At 39.9% G+C, this 18,756-nt stretch overlaps 2 protein-coding genes across 6 annotated transcripts in view; one reads left to right on the forward strand and one right to left on the reverse strand.

Annotated features, from left to right (window-relative positions):
• LOC110840107 (rhomboid-5) overlaps positions 1-18,756 on the forward strand; it is a 262,804-nt gene that overhangs the window by 51,797 nt on the left and 192,251 nt on the right. For 2 of the 5 annotated variants that reach the window (XM_087349826.1, XM_087349828.1), the window contains exons 1-2: positions 16,935-17,984; positions 18,238-18,564. The gene's annotated coding sequence lies outside the window, so the exon portion shown is untranslated. Of the gene's footprint in view, positions 1-7,038; positions 7,151-16,934; positions 17,985-18,237; positions 18,565-18,756 lie in introns of those variants that run through there. The other 3 variants (XM_087349830.1, XM_087349829.1, XM_087349827.1) reach the window with 2 other exon arrangements.
• On the reverse strand, positions 1,537-7,565 carry LOC110841312 (ninjurin-1). The gene is made up of 3 exons (XM_022086732.2): positions 7,430-7,565; positions 5,731-5,901; positions 1,537-2,776 (listed from the first exon to the last, which is right to left on the reverse strand). Exons 1-3 carry the CDS (start codon positions 7,445-7,447, stop codon positions 2,603-2,605), a joined length of 363 nt encoding a protein of 120 aa, XP_021942424.1. The 5' UTR covers positions 7,448-7,565; the 3' UTR covers positions 1,537-2,602.

Consider the following 18,756-nt stretch of genomic DNA (forward strand, 5'->3'; position numbering starts at 1 on the left):
TTTGGCTGATACATACAATGTAGATAAGATAAAGGTCCTGTGGGAGACTATTTTAATCGATTTTTATTAATTATTGTTTCTGTCTATCGATTCGTCCACTAAAAAACACCTGCCCTCAGTAAGATATTCTTACTTAAGTGATACTCCACTTTTTATACTTTTTATTACAGTTGCGAATTCAATTCAGTTTTTATGAATTGAATGTGTTCAGTTTTACCCTGTAGATATTAGCTACGGCATATTTAGGGGTTGCATGGGGTATGTAAATCAATACCCCACTGCTTACAAAGCAAAGCGCTGTTGCTACCACCCCCAACCAAGCCGAAACTGGGTACTATAGCAACCCTGTGAAACAATCCCTGGTGTTTGTTGCGGTTTGGTGGCGTTCGCAGGGCGTTAAGTCTGGTTACGAATAAATTAAAACACCTGTCTAGTTTTTAGTGGAGACTGAATAATTGGTTCCAAACAGACATGTTTATAGCGAAGTCCTTTGAAGTGAACATGCAAATCAGAAAGATAGGATGTTTCTACCTGTAGTCCGGTAGAAATTCGCTAACGTTTCGGAGGTGAATACTGCTTCCATCATCAGCAAGACTTTGAGCCTTCGATGTTGCTGTGGCACGAGTATTAAACATTATCTCATCAATTACAATGACTTGGCTAAAGGCTTTAAAAGGTGATGTCCGTTGCTTGAAGTATACTGATAGAAATAAACATCTTTGTTGACTCTTTCGTGTTTGTTTTTTAGTCTCCGATCTGGTAATTAGGTTACTTATCGCTTACATCAGTTTTCTATCAGAGTAACCGAAGCGATCTATGTCAGCTGTTTTCGTCGCTCAGCAACCGTTTAATTCTAAGCTAACCAAACCTGACCTAACATAACCCAACCTTACCTAACTTAACATAACCCCACCTGACCTTACCCAACCTTACTTCACCTTTCCTATCCTAACCGTAAATCGACCATTTTCCGACGCCACAGCGATAAATAGTAGAACGTCGGCCAACAGAAATACATATATATATACCGTTTGAAAATTGTAAGTGATTCGATCTTTGCTGTATAGTGCGAGGGCCGTGATAAAGTTGAGGTTTAGTGGTTGAAATCTCTCTCCAAAAACATCGCGATTGGCTCAAAGTGAATTTGTTTCTCTTTGATAAAACTAAGTGCAAATTAAACATTTAGTAACTTTTCTGTTATTTTCCTCCCCTCCTACACTTTAGAAATTAATTTGTAGACGTCGTACAATGCAGTGGGTATCAAACGTACCCCGTATTCGGGCTGTTTAGTTTGGTTCCGAAACAGAAGAGCATCGAAACAAATTATTATGTATAAAAATTCTGAGATTTCCATAAAATATTTCGCAGCTGTTTTCTGTCGTCCCTGTAATACCTGATGATACGTAATCACCCGACATCATGCAATTTTGTGTCCATCTGCAGATATACATTTATAAGAACACTTAAAATTATTAGTGTATTTAATTAATGAAAATCAAGATTACAATTTTAGAAAAAAATACGATTTTGGGAACATTGTGTGTAATATCTGTTAAATTAATTTATTTTTACATTTCTTTACACTGAATATTCAGGTCTATAATTATTTTCAGTCGAATTTCATTGAAGATCAGTGATCTGCTTTTTAAATTTCACTTTAAACCACCTATTTTTTTTTATAAATTTATAAATGATGTAGACTTTATAACTGCATAATCATAAATATTTTTAACCTATTATGTATATGTAATTCCATCAATATAAAACACAAGTTGGTTTCATCACACTGTCCTGTAAGTCTTTTGGGGCCCACACATCACCTTTCCATCCACAGGTACCGGGAATTCAGTCGATTTGATTGTAATTCTGATTCCTCACTTCTGAAGTACCGACGCCCTGTGGCGTCATATTTAGACAAAATCATTTCTACCCTACGTCGGGTTTTTCAGTGAACTACATGAACACTAAAGTTGGATGCATTGTTTCTTTTCTCTGTAAACGCATTTTGCAGAGCGTTGGGAGGTGAGAAATGTAGTCCTGTCGAAGATATATACAAAATGTTCGGTGACTTCAGGATCTTATTTACGAAGTCATTCCCAGTCAGAAATGTCATGAACGTGAGTTCGATTCTCAACGGTTACGGCTTTATATATATAAATCAAAGATGGTTTGAACGACACAAAACACCATCACAGATGTGCTTCCAGTGTGACGGGTCACCCCGCGTTTCGGTTGACACATGATGTCGTACTAGAGTCAGCTGTTCGCTGATCTTTGGATTGGTCGTGGTGTCCGCAGAGTTGGCCTCTACTGTCGCCGGACCTCGCTTCTATAGATTTCAGTGAAAAGCTTGGAGTATAAAAGCAAACTAAATTGAAGAGCGGAACATCAACGATTTTTCGCTGTTACAGGACACAGATGACTCTGATGTTCTACGACAGTCTCATATCGCCTTGAATTTCATACATCCGTATCTCCTTAACCGTTTAGAATCTGACATATGTTTATATGGGATTTCTGACTGGAAATAATTTTAAGTGATGACATTAAGTCACCGGATGTCTGTATAATATCGAAGGGAGCTAATTAATAAATTTTCCAACTATCCGACTACACTTTCGCTCATGTCGAAGGATGATATGATGGCGTTGACCACAGTCGACAGGGCTCCAAGAGCTAGCACGATGTTGTTCAGTATGGAAGCGGCTGTCTGATGGCCCTCTTCGCTAATGTTGTAGAGCGAACCCAGGACAACATTCATACATCCTCTTAGCAACTATAAAGGAAAATGGAAAATTTTATTTAATACATCACGCAGGTCCAACATGACGCTCTTACGCATGAAAAATCTAGATTGAATTTGAGGAAATTAAATAAATGTCTGTGGTCGAGGCTTTAATCCAGTCATAATTTGGTTAACATGCTACAAGATTTAAAGGCAACAAAAGCCTTCATCATCACTACAATAATCTCTGCTATGTTAAACACCACATCTTTTATAACCGTGTCCACCATAATATGCGTCATCGATACAGTAATTTTACCCACAATCAGCATAGATATTAACTAATGTTACGATAATTTTTACAATAGACTATACAAAGGTTTGGTCGGGGTAACCTTCGCGATTATGAGAGGATAATATTAAATTGTACATTTTATGAGGGTGTGAGCGTGGATACAACTGGCTGAGGGTAAAATCTAATGGCGGCTGTTGCAGTCATAATAATGAGCTTTATGAATACACAAATGTCGGATAAATTGGCTCCCTGAGCGCTGTCTGCTACATGGAGTTGAGTGTACACTTTATGCTTGTTACAGTGAGCGTGAGTGTTAACCGTGTTAGCCCAGCTAACATTTTGAAAAACGAAAAGTAAAAAGTATTCTGTCTTACTGATCTGGTTCGTTGGTACTCCATACACTGAAACACAGCAGAACTGATCATATAAAATTAATCGTTAACCAGGTTCAGACAGCCGGGCGCTCACCGCGAGCGTAGCACTCAACCAGCTGGCTAACAAAGTTTTTTATGTGTAAGTGTTTGATAAAAAGATTTGATTTTATCGGTCATCTATAGATCTTCGTCTGGATCACGGACCTTGCTTTCCAATCACTGGATTATGGTACAGAGATGTATGTAGTGATATGAGAACAAAAGTTTGAGTGATGTGGAACCGTTTGATGAATTATCTACCTTCATTAACAAAGAAGCTATTTTGTGAATTATCTAAGTACGATAGCTAATTGGAATAAGTCATAGATAAGCTCGTGATAAGCTGATGAAGATTTCCGTCATCTTAAGAATAATTAGACACGTGTTTTAACTCAAATTTGTATTTCCTTCAATTATAAAACTACCTGGTGACCAAATTTGGGGAATTGTCAATGTGGGAAGAGTGAGTTCCTAAAGGCCTCGCCACTAATAAACCCGTGATTATGAATCATGATCAATATAGCACAGCTTACTGAGATTCTGACGTTCTGCACGAGATTTTGTAGAAGCACGTCTGAAACGTCCGTAAACGTCTACCACACTACACGGCGCAACAATTCAGAAAATAGTCTTATTTATAAAAATAGACTGAGGAACGGATCAAATTATCCAGATCTGGCGATACGTCGGGTCGAATTAGGAATTTGCGTTGAAGCTACTGCTTTTGCTACCAAAGACCGTCTCTTGACTAAACTTCGTTCAAGAGCCTCGTTTCCACAACGCCATTCGCTCAGGTACAGATAGAAATCGGACGGAGTGCTTCAGGGCACGGCGCGCGGTTAGCACTCGTGAGTGTGGGTTAATTAGTGACAAGACTTGGCAGGATGGAGCTTTCAGAGTAGTCGTGCTTTCCTACATCTGCGGTTTCCAAGTTCCATCACCAGAAAGTTTTGTAAATAACACAAACAGTAATGGGAGCGAAGCACATGTAACTCTGGTTTATTTACTGTGATTTTCGACAATTCTCCTCCCGTGTTTCATTTACTAAATAGACGCAGTGTATAATATTTCATTGTATTTGCAGAGTTCGAAAGGAAATCGTGAAACTGAAAAGAACTTATTTGGGAGACATACGGGTATGGGAAAGTAATATTGACTTACGAGGTGCGATCGGAAGGTTTCCAGACTGCGCGTATAAAAACCCGTACACTTATCTCAGGTATTAAATTCATCCATCACCCTCGAAGTAGTTCCCCTGGGAGTGAACACAATGATCCCAGCGCCGCTGCCAAGCCTGGAAGCATCCCTGGAAATCTTTCTTTGTCAGCCTGTCAAGCACCATCTGCGATTCTGCCTGAATCTCTTGCCAAAGACTCGCCAAAACGGCTACGGAAACCTATGAAATGCTAAAGGAAGCATTTGGGGAGTCCGCAATGGGTCGTGCACAACCTTTTGTGTGGCATTCACGTTTTAAAAATGGCCGAACCTCTGTCGATGATGACGAGCGTTCTGGACGACCGTCTTCGAGCACAACGCCCGAAAATGTTACTAAGATTCGGCAGGCCATTCACGAAGATCGACGTCGTACCATCAACGACTTGTGCGACATTGTTGGGATAGGCTATGGGACCTGTCAGCTGATTCTAAAGGAAGAACTCCACATGCGACGCATCCTGTCTGAGGACCAGAAGCAGAATCGACTTCTCGTTTGTCGGGAGCTCAAAGATCTTGCAAGAACCGACCCCAACTTCCTTTCTAAGGTTTCCTCTTCCCAAAGATGAAAATTCAGCTAAAGGGAAGGAGATTTGAGACGATAGAAGAGATTCAGGCAGAATCGCAGATGGTGCTTGACAGGCTGACAAAGAAAGATTTCCAGGGATGCTTCCAGGCTTGGCAGCGGCGCTGGGATCGTTGTGTTCACTCCCAGGGGAACTACTTCGAGGGTTATGGATGAATTTAATACCTGAGATAAGTGTACTTTTTTTTTAATATTATAGGCGCAGTCTTGAAACTTTCCGATCGCACCTCGTATGTATGAAGAAAGTAAGGTCTTTAAGCAGTCGCGCACGTGAGTGAGAATTTGACTGATGTGAATGATAATAAGGACTGATAACTGGATTTTGTAAACACGGTAATGAACCTAGAGTTTCATAAACCACGGGAAACGGTTAGTTTAGTGTACTGTTAGCTTCTCAAGAAGGAAGTTAGTTAAGTCCAAAGGAAATAGCGTGTGGGGATATGAACTGGATGAGTAGATTCCTGCTGTAGTGTCAGATATGGAAGCAAGCTGTTGTTACCTGCAGAGCTATGGAGACCGCCAACAATGTGACAAGCAGAACGTAGTAGGGGTGAGACTCTCCGGCCTCAAGCACGAACTTCAATTGGCTGGCGTTGGCTGTGAGCAGGGCGATGTCCAACAGACCCTGCGTGATGGTCTTCTTTGTTGCGTAGTTGTTGTGAGGGAATTCCTTCGGGCACAATACAACGGAACACGGGATAGTAACGTCTTTAAATGTTCAGAAGACTTACGTGTTACAGACAAGCCACTAATATCACTTCGGTGTGGGTTTTTTTAAGTTGGAGGATAACACGAAATGGGTCTCAAGTAAACTGGGTGAAAGGCTGGATTTAGCTGGAGCAGAATAGGGCGTGGTAGCGGACTCTTGTGACGCGGTAATGAATCTTTTGATTTGATAGGAGACGGTGAACTGTATTACAATTTAGGTGACTTTTCACTTTCTCAAAAGGAACCTGACACGTGGAATCTGCTAATATCTCTTCTACTCTCTGAGCTGTGTGTTACTATGTAAATATTGTAGGTTTAAGTGACATTGCTTTAGCAATAACAACAAAAAGAACTTTTAAAAAGATGCATGGGTCGTACTTGTCAGAGAGATATCATCGAACTTCGGTGCACTGCCACTACTATGAAAGTTGTCACTGTTGACCCCACTTTACAAGTTCGCACAGCGGCCATATTAGTATTTGTCGATGTTGGGAAATTATAAATCAGTGGCAAATCTTAGCCTAGAAGTCAACCCATGTGGATATCCTCCCAAAATTTGCACAAAATCCCAGGGAATAATAATTAAATTCAATTCATTTATTTAATAATAATAATAATAATAATAATATAACCATTTTGTGGAACCAACAAGTTAAAACAGATAGAACCATTCCAAATAACAAACCAGATATTATAATCCGAAACAAAAATGGGACTTGTCTCTTAATAGATATAGCTACCTTCTCATTGAAATACAACGAATTTGGAAAGTGAAAGCAAAGTAATCCCAATAATTATAGGAGCAACTGGAACTGTTTCCAAGTCACTCAGAAAATATTTGGTCAACATTCCGGACGAACATGATATCAGGGAACTGCAGAAAACTGCCATTTTAGGTTCATCATACATCACTCGAAAGACGCTGTTGTAAAAAAACAAAATGTATTTCGGAATTCGCAGCTGCACTACGTACCTCAGGGACAAGGTTTGTCTCGGGTACATAGAAGTAAATACCCTATAAAATGGTGAATAGATGGGATAATAATAATACCCTGTTGTGTTAAAAAATAAAACATTTCTATTATTTCTCCAATTTTAGTGGTGTGGCTGTACACTGTTAAGATGCCAGACAGCCGGACCAGAGCTTTCACCACTGCTGTGAAATGACGATACTGAAGTTCTTGAACTGCGTCATCTTCTGATTTAATTTTGTGAGTACAGATTACAAGCTTTCTGTCATTAGTTTTCTACGTTGTCCTGCTATGGTCTGTTGGGTCGAAGTGTTATGCTCCGTACACTACTCAGACACAGGTAGTTTTATTTATTTGCGATAGAAATATAAATACCGAACTGATAATTAAAAAGCCCTTGGGCATATCTTGTTTTTTGTCTTCCTATTACCATGTATCTAGCCACAATGGAATTAAACTATTAGAACGTTTATTTCTTTGTATTTTCTGACTTAAAATTAGAACCAGCTTCTTACTTACAGGTGAACTGGATGCCATTGCAATATAAGTAGGTTCTTTTCTCTTCCCAGGGTAATTAAACACTGTCACAATTAGACTTATTCACGTTATCTCAACAGCCGTTCAGACGTATTCGTCTGCCTGTGACATGTATGAATCTGTTGATAATCAGATAAGTTTAACTGACCTGTATTATATATTTACGTATCTGTATTCAGTTAGATATCTAAACTGTCTGCTGAGATGTTTACTTTTATGACCTTGAAAAATCGATAACCACAAAAATAATTCACAGTCAGAATTTACGTTTTCGTTCTGAAGTGCGATTATTATATTTTAGGTCATATAGAATAAAATAAGAAAAGAAAAGCACAGTAGCTGGAAACACATTTATAAAATATATGTATTATCTTCCTCTACATATTTCGGCCGTGTTCGTGTGGAGTTTAATAATGGCTAAATGTGTACGTACGAACTCTGCAGTGATATTAATATATGGACCGGAGAGCCATAGAAGAAGAAGAAGTATTTAAGTATTATTAAGATAGATAGGTTATACGTAACAATACGTTCGTATATTTGTCATTATCGTTTTAATAATACTTTAAAACGTATAAAATTCAAGTCGGAACACGTGAGAGACGGAGGTATAGATGATAAAATAATATTAAAATAAATATAAAAAATATTGCTGTTTTCTGGGATTCAGCACCCTGATGATGGAAGTAGTAATTTGCACTGAAACGCCGGTCAGTATCTACCAAATTGTACTTTTCAGCATTTCCGTACTTTCCATCGTGAGAACCTCACATCTCACCGAAACGTATCAAATTTTAAGAAGTTCTTTTAACATCGTTAAATCGCAAGAATTTCAGGAAGTCAGCAGACATATTGGAATCGCATCAATGTGACAAAATTTTCGGGATGAATCCTGCTTTCTCGGCGCGACCCTGGTTCTTCATGGTAGAAATTCTGAGGCCAATAAATTATACTCCGGCCTCTTAGTGTCGGATTGGAAAGTCATTCCCTCCTTACAACCATTGATTCAATTACGGGCAATGGAAAGTACGAGGGGCAGAGGAAGGAGGCGAAAGTAAAAGACAGGGGAAGAAATTTCAAGGCTCTTTGACATTATTTGATTTATTACCATCTCCGTTTTATTCGACACATTCTAACGGAATTATTGATCACAATACTTTGGCTATAATTCCAATGTGTTCAGCGTAAAGACTTTGAATTCAGTCAGGTGGCTTCCACGTTTGTGTTGCAGTTCGAGGTGAAATTGTGGCATATCACCGGGATAAAATGCCAATTGAACTTGACTGCGCAGTAATTATGGCTCGATACCTTAGGAAACGCCACGGTGGTCTAGCGGTTAGAACGCTGGCCTTGTAATCCTGGGGTCTCGGGTTCGATTCCCGGCGGTGCCCGAATTTATAACTTGTGTTGGGCAAGGCCGTGGTCTAGGCAACACGGAGTTTTCCTCCGTGGCATCCCAACAATTACTCCATTCACACAGAGAAGAAGGCAATGGCAAACCACTTCTGGATCACCTGCCAAGAACGTATATGAACAGGTCCCAGTCCGAGAAAAGGATGGAAGGATCCTGTTCATATGGACCTGCCCTCAGACACAACACTAAATAATAATAATAATAATAATAATAATAATAACCTTAGGAAAGTGCAGGTTCGTCCGTGTACCATTTGGCACTTAAAGTCTCGGGACCGACGAATTCAAGTCAGATTTCCTATTTCTGTTTCGCACATTCTGCTGTGTTTATTCTAAGACACAGTAGTGAAATGATTTTGTAGTTAACTCATCTGGTCGAAAGCTCTACCTTTACTTTTAGAATAGGAATATAATTAGAAGTGTCCGTTGGAAATCAACGGGAAAAGCAAAATATGTTTTTTTAATGTTGCACTATTAAGTAAACGTGTTCTTCAGTTGTTTGAAATAACAATTTTTGTAACGTGAGCAATTATATTTAACATTTCTCTAGCCGGCGTAGCTCAGTCAGTATAGTGAATAGCTACGGGCTGGACAGCCGGGGTTCGATCCCCGACGGGGGCAGAGGATTTTTCCTCTAGCCTCTGCGTCCAGACCGGCTCTGGGGCCCACCCAGCCTCCTCTCCAATGGGTACTGGGTTCCTTTCCCGGGGGTAAAGCCGGCCGGGGCGTGATGCTGACCACTCACCCCCATCTAGTGCAGAGGTCAAGGAAGAGAGGAGCTATACCTCCACTCACCCCAAGCGCCTACATGGCGTATAGTGGGACAAACTTTACTTTTACTAGCATTTGAGAAGTGTTTTTCGTCCTGTGCCAAATTTCGAAACAATTATTTTTCCCCCGAGTGTCTGTCAGTGCTAGAGGAACGTTTCATACATCTTTTGTCGTTTACAGGAAAGGCGCTACTGTATAACTTTTGTAAATTCTTTACATAATTATAGAATTATAAAAACCTCGATAGCTTTGCCGGGGCTGTCCCCCTCAAAAGAAACGTTTTAGAATTCACATTTTTTATAAGACGCATCGCTTTATAATTCTTTAGACACTCCTATGATAATTTTGGAAGTAGTAAAGATTTTCGGGCGCTTTTGAGCATTCACTGTCACGTTACCTCGTCAGCCAATCATCTTCAGTCACTTATGTGCTCATTCGTGTGGCTTGTGTATAAAGTATTCATGTACTTGAAGCGTGAATCACACGCCGGCATTCCAGTCCACTACGTTGCCAAACCACAAGAACGGACAGCTGAATCGCGCTATATTAGCATTGGTAGTGGTCAAAGAATCATCAGCCAGGGCAACGTCGCAGTTTGTATCTCTCTCTCTCTCTCTCTCTCTTCGTTCTTGTCCGTCAATTTACGTGTCACAATCATCTTCGGTTTAGGATTAAATTTAAATAATTGGAGTAGACCTGATTGTAATGAAATGATTTTGGTTTAGATGAATCAATACTGTGCCCTTATTATTATTATTTAGTGTTCTGTCTGACGACAGGTCCATATGAACAGGATCCTTCCATCCTTTTCTCGGACTGGGACCTGTTCATATACGTTCTTGGCAGATGATCCAGAAGTGGTTTGCCATTGCCTTCTTCTGTGTGTGAATGGATGCCACGGAGAAACCGGGGAAGCCCCCGGGGGAAATCTCCGTGTTGCCTAGACCACGGCCTTGCCCAACACAAGTTACAAATACGGGCACCGCCGGGAATCGAACCCGAGACCCCAAGATTACAAGGCCAGCGTTCTAACCGCTAGACCACCGTGGCTATACTGTGCCCTACGTTGATGTATTTTAAATTTCCACAGAATAATGACTTAACTTTGAAATTATTATCCACCCAGGCTGTAATTTTGAATGTCAGAGGGGTCACTCTTTGTTTATTTATTATGAACGACATTGTTTTGGCCCAAATATATGCAATTAAATTAATTAAAGCGGATGATAAACGTTTGACGAAATCCAGCAGTTGTTCCTTGGGGCGCTCTGCACCTATTTGCTTTGTTTACGAGTACGTGCTGTGTTTATACGTGTGCGTCCCATTATACACGGGGGTAAATGCAGATAATCAAAACCCTTTCCTAGCTGCAATCCAAAGAGTATGATATCTGATCAATTTGACGGGCTGAACGGAGGAAGATCTAGAGAAACCTAAGTCAGGATAGAAGGTCTTCTTGTTTTCAATTACAAATTATTTTTTTATTATTATTATTTAGTGTTCTGTCTGACGACAGGTCCATATGAACAGGATCCTTCCATCCTTTTCTCGGACTGGGACCTGTTCATATACGTTCTTGGCAGATGATGCAGAAGTGGTTTGCCATTGCCTTCTTCTGTGTGTGAATGGAGTAATTGTTGGGATGCCACGGAGGAAAACTCCGTGTTGCCTAGACCACGGCCTTGCCCAACACAAGTTATAAATTCGGGCACCGCCGGGAATCGAACCCGAGACCCCAGGATTACAAGGCCAGCGTTCTAACCGCTAGACCATTATTAGTACAAGATAAAAAGTTTGATAAAATATGTTAAATTTTATGATGGGATGAACCTAGTGACAATCTGATACTTTTTAAAATATTAACAGACGGTTTCTTAGTCTTAGGTTCTTCAAAAAAGCTCGCGGGCCTACGCACATGGAACTCCCACCACACTTCTGAACCGTAATTATGTATTTCGTCATTATCTTGGTATCATAGATAGAAGGCAGGTGTACGCTTTGTAAAACCACTGTCAAAATTAACGTAATCAAAAGCTTGTAAGTGCGTACTATCTTATCCACAACGAATGTCCAGCGGAATTTATCTTTTGTCGTAAATCTTAACGCCCATCTCATAGGCCTATTGGACAAAGCGATCGTTTTATTTAAGATTAATTCAGAAATTGCCGTGCTACTTCATAATATAAGTGCTTTTATAGTACGTTAACACGCAATTTAAATAAATGATGCAAAGTTTAAAGACAACTTCTGTTTAGTATTAACCTTCTAAAGGGTTAACGTGTACGTATGATCGCCCAACAAGACTTCACTGCATACAGTCGCCGTGAAAATTTTAAATATGTTGTGAAAATTTTAAACTTATTAAGATTAAATTGAGCTGGACATTTGGCGGTCATGGAAACAAGAAATGTTACAAGATTTGTTTGGATATCTTCATGGGAAGATGAGTTTGAAGGCCGATGCGCGGTTGGTGAGATATTATGAAAATGAAACATGGCCGTAAAGATGTAAAATAAAGTGAACTGGGCGTAGATGCATCTAGAAATTAGTTTTGGGGAGATTGCAGTACATTTTTTTGGTATCATAACAACAAGAATTTTATTGAACAAGTAAGGAAAGTCAAGAATTATAGATGTCGATCATTCTTCGTGTTAAAATGTTGCAGATACGAGGTGCGATCGAAAGGTTTCCAGACTGCGCGTATAAAAACCCGTACACTTATCTCAGGTATTAAATTCATCCATCACCCTCGAAGTAGTTCCCCTGGGAGTGAACACAACGATCCCAGCGCCGCTGCCAAGCCTGGAAGCATCCCTGGAAATCTTTCTTTGTCAGCCTGTCAAGCACCATCTGCGATTCTGCCAGAATCTCTTCTATCGTCTCAAATCTCCTTCCGTTTAGCTGAATTTTCATCTTTGGGAAGAGGAAGAAGTCACACGGAGCTTAGAAAGGAAGTTGGGGTCGGTTCTTGCAAGATCTTTGAGCTCCTGACAAACGAGAAGTCGATTCTGCTTCTGGTCCTCAGACAGGAGCCTTGGCACAAACTTGGCTGCGATGCGTCGCCTGTGGAGTTCTTCCTTTAGAATCAGCTAGCGGCAGAAGCTCGTACTACATCCGGTTCGCCCTCTATTGACACAGTCTTGAAACTTTCCGATCGCACCTCGTATACTTCACTGACACAAAACCATCTTTATAAGATACAATTGAAATTGAATTTTTGGCGACTGTCGTGGTACTTAGGTACGTTATACCCCCAGTGTAAGTAAGGAAATTTGAAATCAACTTCAGTAACTGAGTCAGCATAAATATACAGTAAACGCGCGCTGTGAACTTAGTTCCTTCATCCATATCCTAGAATGTTTGAAACTATTCTACACATCTAGATCTGTACCCACTTCAAAGGAAAGGTGTAGTGCTTAATCATATTGCAATACTAAACTAACGTTCTGTTTCCAGGAAGCTACTTCAGACTGCACTTAAGGGTTAATATGATCACATATTAAAATATCTTCTCAAAGTTCATGTTTACAGTGAGTTTAACTTGTTGAACATATTACTCGTGTATTTCTATGGGTTTTACACTTAGGTTTCGAGATTATAATTTACTAAAGACAGCTATCGTATTTGTGTTCGGTTGAAACTGATGAAATAACTTATTTACTGTAACAGCCTTGTTACTCCAGAGATTATGGGTTCGAATCGCTACTCGGTGGTCATTCCTGCTGGAATTCAACCTTATAGAGCGGGAAATTTCTTTAATAGCTTAGCAACTGTCAGCTCTTCAAGAACTGCTATTCTCCTTGAAATTAATTTATTTTAAGGGATCGCGAAATCAATAACTTACCGCAATATAGAGTGATAAATGAGTGGTAGGGAAAATAAGAAGGCGGTCAGAATCTGAGATTGTGAACGTTGGCTTGTCTAAAAGGTTCAAAATGCGGGATTTGAGGTTTTCACGGCGGTGAGTTTGACGATGGCTGTCTTCTGGATTGTTGCGCCGTGTAGTCTGATAGAAGATTACCGACGTTTCAGAGGTCATACTGCCTCCGTCATCAGGGCGATGAAGATTTCTGTCTTCTGGGTTGTTGCGCCGTGTAGTCTGGTCGATGTTAACCAACGTTTCAGAGGTCATACTGCCTCCGTCATCAGGGCGATGAGTATGAAGATTTCTGTCTTCTGGGTTGTTGCGCCGTGTAGTCTGGTCGATGTTAACCAACGTTTCAGAGGTCATACTGCCTCCGTCATCAGGGCGATGAGTATGAAGATTTCTGTCTTCTGGGTTGTTGCGCTGTGTAGTCTGATCGATGTTAACCAAGGTTTCAGAGGTCATACTGCCTCCATCATCAGAGTATGAAGATTTCTGTCTTCTGGGTTGTTGCGCTGTGTAGTCTGGTCGATGTTTATCAACGTTTCAGAGGTCATACTGCCTCCGTCATCAGGGCGATGAAGATTTCTGTCTTCTGGGTTGTTGCGCTGTGTAGTCTGGTCGATGTTAACCAACGTTTCGGAGGTCATACTGCCTCCGTCATCAGGGCGATGAAGATTTCTGTCTTCTGGGTTGTTGCGCTGTGTAGTCTGGTCGATGTTAACCAACGTTTCAGAGGTCATACTGCCTCCATCATCAGAGTATGAAGATTTCTGTCTTCTGGGTTGTTGCGCTGTGTAGTCTGGTCGATGTTAACCAACGTTTCGGAGGTCATGCTGCCTCCGCCATCAGGCCACGGCAGATGACAACCATCTTTAAGGTTCAAGATAGTTTACTTTTGTACTGGATGATAATGCGAACTCATGTAATAGTGCAAATTTGCACTCATATTTGAAATGCATTTGATTTATTTTCGTCATTACGAACTCATTTCGCTAATGCAGTTCTTCTCGCTGCAGGCCTATCTCATTGCTTACGTGCCATTGTCCAATACTCAGCATCCACGCAATTACTGCCAAGGCCGGTAAATTTCAGTTTTTGTACGACGCACGTCGTACAGTTTACACCACAAAACCAAGAAGGTAAGTTTCAGTAAATGGACTTTTTGTAGGTGCAGTGATTAACTCGTGGATTAGAAGTACATGGTGTTAACAAATGGACACGAACATGTTTTGCAACAAAACATACCAGCACACATCGTTTTGGGAATTGTTATACAACTCCAGTAACAGAGTCTGTTTTGAGAAGCTGATATTTACTAACCCGGTCAATAAACTCTCAACTTTTTAGAGAACACGAGTGTCATTGGGTGTTAATAATAGGCCGCCACTGGACTCCATCATCTCGAGCCAGTTGAATCCTCTCCAGAGACGAGGAAGGTGGAAGCGTGCGGAAAATCACACTGCATCCACCGGCTTCGAATCCAGGAAATTGATTATGTCTCTTACAATGCAGAGATCTTGATTTTAGTCTACTGTCGTTTGTAATGAAAGGCAGACATACGTCATGGATACGTCCATCTGCGTATTTGCGTGCCCCCCCCCCTCCCGCGATCACTTTCGAAACAGCTGACGTGTTTTAATCAGCTTGGTATTGACATATCACTGCAAGCTGCCCTACCTCTCCTATGATAACGCTGACAATAAAGCGTTTAATGACGCACCAAATATAAAGTTTATAACATTATCTGTCTAGCACATAGTCTAGCTGATTGCCAATTTCGAGACCATTTCGTTTCAAATTTCATTATTGATAAGCAATATTTTATTTTTGATATATGACCATTTTTGGAGTGTGATATTTTATTTGTTATTGTTCATACAGTCTTTATATAGACCATAGGTAAATAACTGCACTAATAGAATATACATATTTGGGCCTGGGAGAGAAGACGATGGGGCATGGAGAAAACTGCATATTAATGAGCTTAAAAATCTGTACTCCTCCCCCAATATTGTCAGGGTGATTAAGTCGAGAAGAATGAGATGGACGGGGCATGTAGCGCGCATGGATGGGACAAGAGATGTGCACTGGGTATTGGTCGGGAAGCCTGAGGGAAAGAGACCGCTGGGGAGACCTAGACGTAGATGGGAGGATAATCTGAGGCGGGATCTATGGGAGATAGGAGTTGAAGGAGACTGGATTTTGTTGGTCCGGGGCAGGACCCGGTGGAGGACTTTGGTTAGTTCGGTGATGAACCTTCGAGTTCCGTAAGCCATCTAGTTAGTTAATAGAACGTACTGTCGTTTTTTTAACAATTCTGTTTAAATCTGCCTTTACTCGTTTACATTTATTAGGAAGTTGTTTGTTTGTTTGGAAAACCCGATGTGTTGAGACTATCTTTCTGTTCTCTTTGTTGCCGTATATAAAGATTGATATGATCTAAAGAATAAACATGTTCATTTCAATCTAATTAGCGTGTCTGGAACCTCGTTGGTCGGTGATCATTTGCTGGTAAGGGATTATGGGCCTTATGGGATAGAATTTATGGCAATGTATATGTTTACTGCTTTAGATTTTGACGGGCAATTTACCAGTTGCTGTTAATAAACCTCACACATTAGTGTGATCAGATAAAGAATGAAATATCATTAGCTGAATATCAGATTCTCAATAATGACCTTCCACCGTGGTTAGTTGGGGTGTTTTATGGCTACGAAATTACTTGTAATATACAAAAGATATTAACAAACTTTGGTTGGTTTATCTTCTGGTAATTAATCCACTTGAAACACCACGTGTGTCGAATGAAGATTTTTCTCATCAGATCTGCTTACTATCCTGATTGATATTGAAGTTTGGTTACTTTGGGGCTAGGATGTAACACCAATTTGTCACACAGATTGAGGGTTTTACCAGGATGTCTTATTGGAGATGCAAACGAGTTCATCTTGTCTGTATAGAAACAGTAGTGACTTGTTGAGTGAGGTGTACTCGTTGGAAAAGAAGCATATACTCTGGTATGAGAAAGAGAGGCAGGAAAGAGTATTATCGATTTTTCCTCCCACTTTCCTTTCATCCCACGTCTGTCTCTCTTCTCTTTCTGTTCTTAGCATAACGTAAATGCGTACTGTGATAGAGACAGACTTGGGGTGGATTTTGTAGTCTCGGTATCTCCCTACTGCGCATGTCTGTAACAAAGGATCTTTATCCTATTTATAATTGAAATGTTTATTCAGTGATAAATAATTGAATGATAGTTTTTTTTTCGAGTGGCTGATTCTTTATTGTTCACGATATCTAGAATGTTTATTTTCAGAAATATAGCGAATGATTTTGGGTTTGAGATTCCAATGTCCGTCTAGTGTTATTATTGAACGGCGGCCATGGTGGAAAATACGACGTTTCTGGCGTCTAGCGGGAGATGGCGGGGGAGGTACTAAGAGTGATGGAAACTGACAATTGAAAGCAGGCTCCCCAACACAGTGATGTTTGTAGTATGGTGGCAGAGATCTTGTTTATCGCTAAGAACTCTCACCTAACAAAGAATTGTGCAATTCGAAGAGGATTACAAGCCGGAAGGAATTGTGAAAGAAGATGAACGAATCGCTTGCTGATGATTTATTTAGTGTTGTGCAGCGAGTGATTTGTGTCGTGTTTTGGGTTAGATAGTCAGTTGTTTCGCGATGTCAAATGTAATGGATGCAACGTCGGTGTTAACTGCTGACATTTTTAGTGTCTTTATTTTAATCGCAGTTTAAAACGTACGGATGGATTCTTTGTTTTATTCAGCAGTCATTCGAGAAGATTCTTTTTCTTGTCTGTGCTATAAAGGGCTTGGTGTAGATGTTTAATGTAGTGCAATTTCGCGGTCTCAGTGCCGTTACTGCCACCATCTTATAATGATATTGTGCAAATTTATCGTGAGGTCCGACCCATTTTCGACTCGTATTTGTTCGATGTGTTCTAAGAACCGTGAAAGGTTTTCGTCCGAGAGTCTGCAAACGGTAAAACGACTTTTAAATACCTCTACGTTACTCAAATAATCGCAAAATCGGATGTAAATGAACTCTGCTTCATTTTTGTCGTTTTCAGTGTTTAATTTTAATGATTCACCTCTTGTTTGTTAGTCATGTGACCAGCACAGTGTAATATAATATAGACTTTTGAGTGTAGATGCAATTAATATTGGAAGTTGTATACCGATTTTTCAAATGTATCGAAATTATGCTTAACGGAAGGCCTGAACCCTGTTTTCAAGACCGGTATTTGCAATTACTAATGAAACGTCAAACAGAGAAATATTTTCTTTTTAGAATTTTAAAAGTGTGAGTTTAGTTTCACGGATTCCAATTCTGGCCTACGGACTGTCACTAATTAATTAGTGAAGAAGCCTATAGTGTTTGAACTTGCGACAACATCAGAACGTATTTATTATTACATTACACGAAATGAAAGCAGAGACTGATATTTTATTACAAAGTTAAGGTAATTTTTTTTCAAAGGTGCATTTATTTTTAACAGTTTTAAACCACGTATTTGGAAGTAGGTAATTTCCTTATAGCGGGTTTAATTCTTATTTATTTTCAATGCGCAGTTATAATATTTATTAAATATATGCAGATTATGTATAAATTAACGTTTTAGAAGTAACAAGTAGTGTTGATATAATTGTTTTTAAACCTGTATTATATAAGTAATTTAAATTTAAAAGCTATTATTTGTAACACGTGTGTTTCAGTTCGATTTGAGGAATAATACACGTAATTCAACTGTCGAAACGTCCGATAGCAGCGCGGTAGTAATTGGCGGACATTTAAGTGATCGTTCATACAGTTTATCGTTCTTGGAACATCAGTACTTCGTAGAACAATAAATGCGATTTTTTATTTATGAAATATCTCCTTTAAGAAAGTTGTCGGTGGATACGAATTGTCTGAAACTACATCTCCAGGAAATAGCATTATTATTGATACTATTAATATTGTGAGTGTCTGTGAACCTAGTGGATTACTCCTTACCGATGTGCAATCGAAGGTCAGTCTGCTTAACCGGAACAGCATAGAAGGTAAGAATTATAGACTTTTTATTTTTGTAACTTACATACAGTGGCATAAGGACCATTTTTGTTGGTCCTCCTTTTAGTAACCCCTTGTTCCGTCTCCTTCTCCACCAAAAACATTGCTCTATTTTCTATCTCTCTCTTTCAAATAACCACACCCTATAGTCTAGATGGTTGCTCCGTCCAGGCACGCCCCTT

This window comes from Zootermopsis nevadensis, unplaced genomic scaffold, assembly GCF_977971745.1.
Source record: "Zootermopsis nevadensis isolate Lab colony 2312 unplaced genomic scaffold, Znev_1.0 Znev_ptg000016l, whole genome shotgun sequence".
NCBI lineage: Eukaryota > Metazoa > Arthropoda > Insecta > Blattodea > Termopsidae > Zootermopsis > Zootermopsis nevadensis.

What these genes read in the sequence shown, in the direction of transcription:
- LOC110841312 (XM_022086732.2), bottom strand. An exon ending in CGGTCTCCATAGCTCTGCAG is followed by an intron (nt 2,777 to 5,730) that starts GTAACAACAGCT and finishes TTTCCTTTATAG; the next exon opens with TTGCTAAGAGGATGTATGAA.